Raw genomic sequence first — 12,277 nt, 5'->3', positions numbered from 1 at the left:
TGTCGCCTTCGTGGACACTGTGCTGCTTATGTTTTGTAGCCTATATAGCTGCGTAAATAGTGTGAGCTAAGCTACGTCATTTACATATCAGGCCCTCACCCCATGGTTGTATCACTTGGTGGAAACAAGGCCATTTCTAAAACCTTTCAATAATGAAACCTCCCCAGCTCTTTTTTGAGCTCAGTCTTCATGGATCAGTAATTCTATCAGAATGTAAATGTATCAATAAAATATGGTGGAATTCAGGGAAACTATTCTGTGCTGTAATCAGGTTCAATTTCCCATTGAATAAAAAATCTGCCTCACAGCAGATGAATCACTACAGTGCATCTTCCAACTGGCAACACTTACTTGTTACTTTTGCACATGAAACAAATGTGTGTTTGCGAAGCCAGCTGAAATTAGCTTTGAGCTTGTTTCGTGCTTGCCAGCATTGAGCTTCTTGGCAAACAATGTGACAGTGTTGTTCTGTTAGAGCCACACATTTTGACAACACATAGCTATCCTGCCAGCAACACCACTTGTTGAAACGGGCAAATTAAAATGTTGATTACGTCGCACATTTGGCCATTTCATTCAGAATTTATCTTTCTGTCTTTATCTTTTATTCTTCCTGTACCGTGTGTAATTCAGTTTATTTTTAATGTTAATCTTTTGGGTAGTGGTTGTTTTTCCGTGTTCTCCTAAATGACTCACTCACTCTATTAACCTCTGCATGTTTTTGGACTGTGGAAGGAAGCCTGATTACCCGGAGAAAACCCCCACTCACACGGGGAGAATCTTGGTCAAATCCTGGTTTGACCAAGGGCCTGTGATATTCTTGATGTGAGGCAAAGGTGCTAGCCATTATTACGTCTTGCATGATGGTGCAGTAGGAAAGGCTAAAAAAGCTGCATAAAAAAACATCACATCTCAAATAAATAAATATTTATATTCACGTTTGAGGCAAGAATGGAGAAGTTTCTGAGGCTTGAAGTCGGAAACAGATGTCATTTAGTGTAGTAATGCATTATCCTTTGCAACGAGTAAGATTAGTCACAATCTACAGCTCATTTCCTCAGATGAAGGCATGGCAACTTTGAAGAGATTTTACAAAGGGCAAGTTTTGAATGATAATCAAAAACCTTCCAACCCCAAGCTCATACTTAACAAACTAAAACGTTCATTTCTCTTCAACACCATCTGTGATCGCCTCTGTGTGTGGTTCATTTGCTCAGGCAGTCATATCATCCGCTGAACCCATGACTATAATGGGATGCAGTGCCAAGATATCATCATTGTGGTGTAAAGCTACAAATCCACATGGTATGAAATGGACTGGAACCTTTTTGAAAGCTGGAGGACAAATGGTTTGGCACATTTTGCTCTTGTGGGCCACCATTTGGGGTCACACTGTCGACGATGAGATGGCACGGGTGTTTCCAATGCTGGATTAGTTTTATGAGGAAAGTCTTGCAGGAGAGTTTGTGAGGGAGCTACACTGAAGAAACAAGGTTATGGTTGTGGTGGAGCATGAAGCATTGTGACACATTTCAAAACAATATGATGTAATTCATATAAGTGTGGCCCTGGCAAAGAGATAACAGACAGAATAGCCGATTTGGGAATGAGCCCAGAGAAAGAGGGCGTTTCAGAGAGACGCATAAGAAGTGAGTGGAGCAGTCGGGGTATAAACTGAAAACTGAGGAGTAAATAGTCATTAAAATGACAGAGAAAATGGCCTCAAGGTGAGCTGACTATCTTGGTTGGTGTGTTTCTACACATTCATCATCAGCTTGAATGTCCCATTTGTACTTTTTCAAAGTCAGAGTTGTTGTTCTCGGATGGTGTGCATCTCTCCCTCACTGATAAACCAATACATATTTAAACTCACAAGCCATTTAAAGGCCCAGTGGTTATTATTTAGGGCAGGGGTCTCAAGCTCAAATGACCTGTGGGCCACTGACGGTCTCGTCTGGTCAGTCAGGGCCAGTCAAGTAAAAAAAAAAGCCCAACTTTTTTGCGAAAAGCAACAGTTGCAGTGGACGTTATGAGCTCATATCATCAATATGCCGTATTAATTCCTTTTTTTAATATGTACACTATTGCCTTGTGTGAGCTTTTCTGTCTTTTACTTCTTCTGTCTTTTATCCATTATTCTGTACAGCACTTTGGTCCACTGTGTTTGTTTTCAAGTGCTTTACAAATAAAGTTGGATTGGATCATTTCAAAATATAAGTGGTTGTTTTACTATGCAACAATAAAAAAAAAACATTTATGATGCAAAATTAATCTATTCATTTAAAAATAAAAACATATAGAAATGACTCGTTATAACTTGATATTGTTTGGTGGGCCACATGAAATCGATTGGAGGGCCACATGGGCCACCCCTGATTTAGGAGTTTATGGTAGAAACTGAATCTACTACCTACTACTTTGTATTGGTTTGTATATAATTATATACAAAGGAAAACTTGTTTGTATGATGACTGCAAGAGACTTGAGTCACAGAGGCCACTATCCATTGAATCTGTGGTTGCTTTGGGATGGAAGTACAAATGTGGAGGCACCTTCTAAGTAGTCTAAGTAGATTGTCTAGTCTGCAGTCCACTGTGATGCAATAAGCAGCCCCTGAGTTGAGACACAGCTTCCGAATCACAGAACCTGGCATGAGAGACATAATATGTTCCCAGAAGAAGAAGTAGAAGAAGAAGAAAAGGAGGCCAACATACCCGAGCATGGCACGCTCTGAACTTTTAAAATGACAGCTCTGACCTTAAGGTTCACCAGCAGTGTGTCATGAGACTATACTTCATGTTACTGCGGTAATATCTGTTGGCAGCTCATGAAATAGCTCACAGCTGCCCCACTTTGTTGTTACTGTATGTCGCAGAGGTTTTGTGCGAGGATTTAAGCGAGAAAAAAAAAATGCACTTGGATTTTTACCGTTTTACAAATCCGGCTTGGAGCGACATGAACACAACACGGACGTCATAATTACAGAGCTCTCTAGAGGGAGGAACAGTGCGTTGTTAACATTCTGTAGTCTGAGCGGTCGAGGCTTGGACAGATACTCCAGAGTCCAGAATGTTTCCAGTGGGCTTGCTGGTGGCTGTGCAGTTGGCAACACTGTGTAGATAGATTCATAAATAATTCCCTCCCTGTTGTTGCCTGCTGCTTCTGGCAGGCAGCATGAGCAAAGAGAATCCATCGATTTCTTTCCAACTACGTCATGGACAGCTGGGGATGAATAAAGCGGCTAACGCTCACTCTCATCAGATTTTAAGTCATTTTCATCATTCTTTCTTCCCTCTCTATCGCTTGTCTCTGTGCGCGTAAATCAATGTTTCTTACTCGGTCACTCTGTTTTCACGTTACTCTCCTCGTCGGTTTACTCTCCTGCTCTTTTCTCCTCGTCTTTGATAGCAAGGCTAAATAAATCTTTGTCAGTGGTGAAGTTACGGGCCTATTATTCTTCATCGTGACATTGAACCTGGACACAGATAAAATATTTAGGGTCAGTGTTCAGCAGCTCTGCTGCCTGCATGGCTGAGCCTCAGGAAGGCTGTGAACAAACGGTGGACATCACTGCAACACAAGGCGGCAAATGGAAATGTGAGAAAATAAGAGGGAAAGTGCATAGAGGGCAGCTATGAAAGAAAATAATTACTCATAATAAAAAATGAAGAGTAGGACCCATTTACTCTAACTTTTATACTCATGCATTCTGCAGTTTTCTTTTTTTCTTGGTTTCCTAACATCATTCAGACACTGTGCTCACTGAATAAAACCAATGACAAGGCGAAGTGAATTATTTGTGGGTCATAAAGCATGAGATTATAATGAAAATAAAATAAAAACCTTGTTCACAATTATGTTCTAATGAGTGGCCTCATCCAGGTTACAATGAGAAATTGTTCAATGTAGGTCATTTTTAGATTATATATCCTGTTGTAAGTTTTATGTCTGAAATTGTTTTGTCTCTGTAACTATTTGTATTATGTGTGCCGCTATCTTGACCAGGACTCAGTGGAAGAAACGATCTGGTTTCTCAGTGGGACCTTCCTTTATAAAGGATAAATAAATGAATCAGCTTATAGGTTATACTCCGGATAAAGTGGATTTAATTACCATGTAAATACATGTAAATAAAAGTGTGTGTGTGGGGGGGGGGAATAGACATGATTTTCAATTGTGGTCAATTACTTTTTTATAAAACTAACAATAATTGTCATTTAAAAGTTCGGAGCGCCATGGTGAGTCAGCAATCAGTAAATCAATTCTGTCTTCCTGTGAACAACCTTGTCTTCTAAAGGAATTTCATTCATACGTGAGTGAACTGTAGTCTGTGTTATTGGACTTTGTTTAAGCATAGTCTGCTGTTGCCAGCTTTTGTAGATCCTTGTCCTTGTCCACAGGGCTTTATTGCTGAAAAGCCCAGCTTGTACACATGTTTGCCATCACTCTAGACTTTCCTGTAGCTTCTCTGCAGTCACACCTGGCTACATTTAGTCTCAGTCTACTAGATCTTTTTTTGACCAACATTTTCCATTAATGGCAATTTCTTAATGACATTTCACAACGTTGAAATTTCAAGCTTGAGGTACTTTAATATCTACTTATAGCCTATTTTCTACTTTATGGGCATCACTTGGCTCCATTAAAATTTTTAGACAGCTGTTACCGGGGAGCACACATTCATGGACTGTTACCAAAAGGTTTGAAGAGGTGGGACTCGACCTGTTTTACAAAACCAAATGAGTCAATTCAATTCTGACAAGTTAATGAAGTATCTAGATTTAAAAGTTGAAAGTATCCAAACTTTTGCCAACATGCCACAGATGAGTTCTAGATTAATGAAACCAATGAAAGCCATTAAAACTATTGGTCATGAAGTCTGAATAATTCTTCACCTGTGATTCATCAATCTTTAATTGGTTGCTTTTTCTTGTGAACCCCCAAGCAGCTGAGGAACCTACTTTGGGAACCATCACTTAAGAAATACTGGTTCTTATTATGTTGAATACTACCATTTTAAATTCTGAGCTCCTCCCATCTGATGAGAAGGTGCATTCAATTATTATATAACTATAATAGACAATCGTGACTTCTCCATCAAAGGGACTTGTACATGCAGCACAGCCGTCTTTCTTTCAATAGTTTCAATTTAATGTATAATTTCCTCCTCTCCTCTCTTCTCCTCTCCTCTCCTTTCCTCTCTAATTTTGCTCACCCCCTTCAGTTCTTTTAGACGTCTTGTAATTCAAGAAAGTATAATGAAGCAGGACTCTTGTCTTGTCCCTTTTGTATTGGAGGCTGTTATGTTTGCTTCTGTCACAACAATCATTGTCTCTGCTTTAGTCAACCACAGTTTTTGTTTTTTTTTATTTACCAAAACTCATAGTCACATAATATTAAATGTTGATATCTGCTATTTTTAAACTGGTTCAAACATATTCCTTCATCTAATGAAGTCCACATCCAATGGCGCTATAGAGGCTTTATAAGCTGCTACCTGACTGATATTCCTTCTAAAGGTGAAATGCAATAGTTCTTACATTTGAAATTGTCACAAATGTGACCCAATAATGATATTAACAATAGCTCTGTCCCACATACGTTAAGTGTCTGGGTGATGGGTGACAGTTTGATAATGACAATCAAAATGTTGTGACTTCACTGGTTCATGTCGCGATGAATGTCCATCTGTAATAGTTGAACTGTTCTCAAGTAAAAAATTAGCACCACCAACTTGGTGTGCTAAGCTCCTATATATTTACCTGGAAACACAGTACATTAACATTAAGTGTCTGAATAACATGGTATATTTTCACAAGGGTTAATTTGACGAATGAATAACTTAATATTGAACATAGATTAATAAATCTTCAAACTGCAATTAATGAAACACAAATGCAGCGTCAAACAAAGCATGCTGGGAAACTCTCCCCACAAACCCCCTACAAACTACAATACATTTAGTCCCCGTTCACACGAGGACGCTTGTGGATAAAACGACAAATATTTTATCGGAAGTGCCTTTCGTTTAGACGGTGACCGCATTTTTGGGGCTTAAAATTGCAAAAATCGGAAAATCTGAAATGGCGGTGTTGTGTGATATTGTATCACAGCGCCACCTAGCCGCCTGGCATGCATACCCAATCGAATTCCACAGACTTTTGCGTCACTGTATGCACGCAGAATTCCTCCCAAAAACGCTCGTCTAAACGCGGAATAAAAAGTGAAGACACGACGCCACTTTTGCGTCTTCTGTTCATACCGTCATCATGTAAACGTAGCCTTAATGTCTGTGCTCACTTTGTACGGGAGCCATGCTACTTGCACGCCTTGCACCATGTCAGGACCCTGAAACTGAAACACCTCCTTGGAAACCATGCATTATTATTTTCCTCTGGCAAAACATGTCAAAGTGTCTTCTGTCAATAAGGAATGCTTTCACAGATTGACAGTAGGTGGTTGTAATGAGCCAAGAAATGTTGGAATATGTCAAGAAAGACAAGGGCAAAGGAAACTTCTACTTAATAAATATGGATTGAAAAAGATTCTGATTTTTATGAGGGCTCCTCTCTGTTTTGTAAACAGGTCGTCAATTCAAATCAGTCATGCTTTTGGAGCAGTTGTTCCACTAAAGTGAGTCTGTTAACTGTGACAGAAATCCTAATAGTTCATTCCCAGTGAATGTGTTTTTGTATTTCATGATTTGCATCACCGACTCATTTGTGCACAACACTACTTTCCTGGGGCTAATGGTAGAGCCAACAATCAGTCAACATCAAACTAACAACAGAATGACCTACAGCTTCAATCAAGTTAGGTAATCCAACTTTCCACCTGGTATCTATCACTCAGGATGTGCACATATACAGCAACTGTCCTCCTTTCTCATCTGGACATTGGAAGAATTGCCTCTTGGCCAGGACTCCCTTGAAAAAGAGGTTTTTTCATCTCAATGGGACTTTCCTGGTAAAAGAAAGGTATTTTTCTCCATCCGTGTCATACACATTTTTCACTCACATTATTTCAATATTTCAACACAAGCGACTGACATGAACGATATGGCTTTTGTGTCTTTATGGGATATTTGTCTCTGGGATTTATGAAATTCTCATTATCGACTCACATCTTTGCACTGACTTTGTATGTAATCTCATCATGAGTCTTACCAACCCAGCAACCTTTACTGCAATGAACCACCATATTCTGCTTATCCATGTTCTCACCCAGTATGTGCAGGTTGGGAAAAGTGCAATCTTGGTTTGAATCCTCTCTCACTCCTTAAATGTATCATGGCAATCCCTCGTCATTGGGGTGCCCCATAGCTCTGTGCTGGGGTCCCTTCTCCTTGTAATATGCACCTTTTCGTTGGGACCAATTGTAACCATGCACAGTGATACTTGGTTGTGGCTGGCTGGTTCAATGTTTCCTAACTGCATTGTGTATTTAGCAGGAGAGGACATTCTATTTTAGTGTCTGGGCAGGAACAGAATATGTACTTAGTTTCATGATAAACGGAAATGTTAACTCTTCAGCTTATATAACACCTATGGTTTACAGTTCTTTAGCTTACAGTTTACATACACTCATAATGTTGTCATACAGACATTAATACACAATATTTGTACACTGTGCTGTGGCATTTACACGCTATCTAGAGGGTGCCAGAGAGCCATGCTTTACACAGACATACAACAGGGACATTACAATATGGCACATTTAATAATATACCACATAAACTCTGTTATACAATTATCTTGTTGCATGGCTTGTTCTATCATTTTACCATTACCCCATAGACTCAGTGTAGATTTCAGTTTCTCTCTCAGATACCCACACGGATGAAGAAATATTACTTTTAACTAAACCTCTCAAAGTCTCTCTAAGTCAGTCTACCCTTCCAGCAAGACATCAACATCAGAATGGCCTTCTTCCCTCATAACGACTAAGGTTGTACAAAACCCAGGTCTCAATTTTAATATCCTCTTCCGAGCATGTTGCGTCTTTCCTCTGGTCGTTTTCCTCTACACTGGTACAGATGATGGTTATGTCACCTCGACTAGTGCCATGCCCTTCTGGCATAATTTCCTTCATCCATAGTGAGCCTTTTACAGATGGTCCAGGATGCAGATTGTCTTCAGTCAGACTGAAAAGGTCACATGTCACTCCACCTCTCTTCAACTTCCATGCTGGCCATAATCAAATTCAAGTTACTAATGTCTGCCTACAGAGTCACCTCTGGGTTTACACCCTACTATTTGAAGTTATCATACAGACTCATCCTCGTTTCCTGCCAGTTATTGACACTGTCATGTCCACACTTCCTCCTACACGTTTTATTGCATTTATTACAGGGGTTTTTGTCAAATTTAATGTAAGAGGAAATCAGAGAGGTGGTTGAAAACATCTGACTCAGACTTGGATTAATTGTTTCAAAGCCATTACAATGTAAATGCTGTTGTTTGTTTTTAGCTCAATGCACATTTTAAAACTACAGCCTGACTGGTGTCATTGATATCTGACCTTGGGTTTAGTTTGTAAATCACTGACATGACTGAGTCGCTGTACACTTTCCATCTCAACTTTTGGTTTGTTATCCAGGATTGGCAGCATAAATCTGAACAAGCATGTGTGCCTCCATGCTACTCATGTGGCCTTCACTTAACCTTCAGTTGTTCTACTGGATCTCTTTTGTTGCCAAATAAGATTGTTTTGAAGTACTATCTGCCAGTTTTTATACCCAGAGAAATGACCTCATAAAAAGCTTGACATGGTATCAAATTTGCTTGAAGCTGCCATCATAAACACAATGAAAACATGTTCCAAATATTGCATTTTGTCTACTCCTCTTGGCTTCTTGGTCACAATTTCAACCACTGAGGCCACACTGAAATAAGATTGTGGTTTTATGTTCTTTGGTCATTTTGTTGTTTTTCTGGCACTGAATCCAGGGATTGGTTGGGCCAGTTGTTCCTCAGGGACAGATGGCAACATTTACTTACCGCATTTGGAGGAGCCTTTGAAATGGGACAGCTGAGTTGTTGCTGTGCTGTGACACAGTTTAGCCTTCAAAAGGAGGTGGCCCCTAAATTGAGACACAGCTATAGCATTTAAAAATGGGCTTGGAAGTTCATGTACACTCAGACAGGTGTGTCTTCTGGTTTTATTAATATTGTGCATCCTAGAATGTGAGTTTTACATTCTAAATATGACAATCTGCATGCTGCGCAGTCGTCTATCACAAAAAACAGCTCACAGCTATGAATGACATTTGCTTTGCAATTGTATAATTTATGTCATGCTACAATTAACTTCTTTCTCCCTCTTTCTTTCTGCCTGTCACTCTCGCTTCTTGCGCTCTCAGTGGGATTCCAGGAAAAAAGTGTGGAGTCATTATCTTTGCCGCAGAGGAGCTAAGTAACTGCAGGGTCAGTACACACTTATACACACACACACAGGAACATCATCATTTTGTTGGGAATTTCTATCCTGATGCAATAATTTGAAATCCTCTCCCCCAGCACGTATACATGCCTATGCTGCATGCAAGCATGCACACACACAAATGCACCGAAAACATATGAATGAACCAATCTTTCAAAGCTAAATATGTAACAAATGTGCAAGTGTAAATAACTTTATCGGGACACCATCCTCATGTTCTTTTTTCCCAGTGTTCAGCATTGATAAGCACTGATGGTGCGTTGCCCAGACCTCTCTACACTTCTCTGAATTTGTTTAAAATTAACTGTCAAGATAGTTTCCTGCTATGAACTAAGTGATTTTTCTCCTCCAATTTTTTCCATTCCCCTGTCACAATGATATATTAATCCCAACTAGGCAGTCAGATACTGACAGAATATCCCCTGTGTGCACGTGTGTGTGTGTATGGGCATGTGCACTGCAGAGGCAATTATGTGACCGGGTTTATCTTCGCTTGTGTTTACTTTCGTTTTTCTGCTGCTAAGAAGAAAAAAACCTCATTAACTGCTGTATCTTTTCATAAATATGCATAAAGTAAATCTCTTTGACTACATCACACACAATCCACTACCTCCCAGTAATAAAGTACAATTTAAATGAAACCCGGAATCAAAATCACCTTAAGCTACAAATTTGTTGTAAAGCCGTTGCGACTGCCAGTGCTCAGGATCCAATATTTACATCACTGAGTTTTCCCCCTGCCGGTTCCTCTCTATTCACAGGGAGTCAAAAAGTCTTGCAGCAGAGTTTCCCCAAAACCCCTGTGTCTTTGTCTCCAAGAAATGTGTTTCTGAAGAAAAACAAGTTGCTGGCTCCGAAATGAAATTGCATCAGAATAATTATATTTATGATCAACTTAAGTAATTGTCTTTCTCTTAGGATATTGCCACTATGCAGTTGTGTGCCAACAAGTTGGATAAGAAGGACTTTTTTGGCAAGTCAGACCCCTTCCTGGTTTTTTACCGCAGCAATGAGGACGGAACGTGAGTTTGGACATTCTTACATGTACAGTAAATACATTCACCTGCAGATTCATCATTAATCCAGCCACTGTTTCACTGTTGACATACATCAACTGATATACTGCTCATATTCACCTTGAATGGGGTGAATTCATGCTTTGCTGAAGTGTATTTTGAAAGTATTGCTCCACTCTGCTCAAATATTTCCAGCTGCAAGACGACGGTCTGTCAAGCAAATCATGTTATGCAAATATTCCAGCACAGGTGTTAGCCAATTAAATACATTTATGCATTTATGCTCTGACACCAAATTGTCTAAATGGAGGTCTTGGACATTTTCCATTCCATTTTCCACATTGCAGTTGTTTTTGTAGTGCAGTGCCACCGCCTTAGCAACATTAGCGACTCTTGCTAGGAAGTTGGTCATGGTGAGTGCTGTGCTCTTAACCCTTGAGATTATAATGTAAGGTGTTTATGGTATGGAATGAAAACGAATAAATACATTCTTTGGATATTAACAGATAAACAGTTGAGTACCGAAGCCTGATACTGGAGTCACACATACCTTTCTCTTTGGGTAGCTATTGGAGGTTAGCAGAGCAGTCTCTGTGATGGATAACTACGTAGCAAGAGTTGCTAATGTTGCTACACTTTGTCCAACCACAAAAAAACAGTTAAGGGGGAGTCTCCATTTGGGCTGTGTAGTATTTAAGTCAAGTGATAATCATGATTTGATTGGCTAGCACCTTTGCTAGAAATGTTTGCAGCAATGGACCAGGGATGTACGATATTGGACTTTTTGCTTATCGGGACTACTTGGGCCAATAACTAAAAACAATATGTATAGATTTTTCCACCAAGTTGCAGATGTAATTTACGTAATTTACTTTTCCTCATTGTGCAAAATAAATTGGAGCTGGAGAGGGTGCAAGCCTAGAAGTCAAGAAGGTAGCAGCCTACTCAACCTACTGGTTTAGTCGTTAGTCATATTTGGGGCATCTTCACATGTTTGCTGACATCCGATAATACATTCCAAAGCCAGTGTCGGCCTATACTGATATTGTGTTGATGATATCATACATCCCTAAAATGGTCCCATAATGCAGTTCAGCAACGCAGAACACTGCTCCATTCACCTTGAATGAGAAGTTTGACACCTTCATTGCATATGTGTGGGTCCAGCATGACACCAAGGACAATCTAACCAAAAGAGCCTTTCTCATTTCTAGATGTACACTTTTTGCATTTATCATCTGAAACGCCTTCTATTACTAACAAACATACTGTAAAAAAGGACCAAACACAACCTTTAATTGCAATTATCTACATGTTCTAGTTCCATATTAATGAAATGTTACACAACAGCTATTTTAGTTCATGCTATGAACTAAATGATATGCAAAAAATAATTATGCTTAAGGTAGGCAGGTGTAATTTAACCGACATAATGCCACTATTATTGAAAGGGTATGCTGTTAAGAGCACTGAGCCATTTGTAGATGCAATAAAAATACATGGCTGTAAAATAGGACTCTTGAAAATCAAGAACATTGTACTGGAAAAATAAAGACCTAAAGACGCGTTTAATGAGCACTTTGAAAGTCAAAGCTACATGTTGTATGTCATCCCAAATAATAACAGTTGTCCCACATAGTTCTCAATTCACTTGTTTCTTATACAAATCAACTCGCATTCTCAGTTACTCTTTTATTACATTCTTATACAATTGTGCTGTGGGGAAATGATTGTAGCAATAAAAGCCCATCTGAAAAGCTGTCATGTCCCCCAGATATACTTAAACAGATACATTAAAAAAAGAAAAGACACAGTAGCCT

The 12,277-nt window shown here is 39.4% G+C and overlaps 1 protein-coding gene across 1 annotated transcript in view; it reads left to right on the top strand.

The window, feature by feature from the left end:
- The window catches only part of LOC131469226 (copine-9-like), a 77,264-nt gene that overhangs the window by 41,212 nt on the left and 23,775 nt on the right, over window positions 1-12,277 (top strand). Inside the window, exons 7-8 of the mRNA XM_058644181.1 lie at window positions 9,362-9,425; window positions 10,360-10,463. Coding sequence (XP_058500164.1) covers window positions 9,362-9,425; window positions 10,360-10,463 — 168 coding nt within the window. The remainder of the gene's footprint in view (window positions 1-9,361; window positions 9,426-10,359; window positions 10,464-12,277) is intronic.

Source organism: Solea solea, chromosome 11, assembly GCF_958295425.1.
Source record: "Solea solea chromosome 11, fSolSol10.1, whole genome shotgun sequence".
NCBI classification, from domain to species: domain Eukaryota; kingdom Metazoa; phylum Chordata; class Actinopteri; order Pleuronectiformes; family Soleidae; genus Solea; species Solea solea.
Note: the sequence above shows the minus strand (reverse complement) of the source record. Positions and strands in the feature narration are given on the sequence as shown.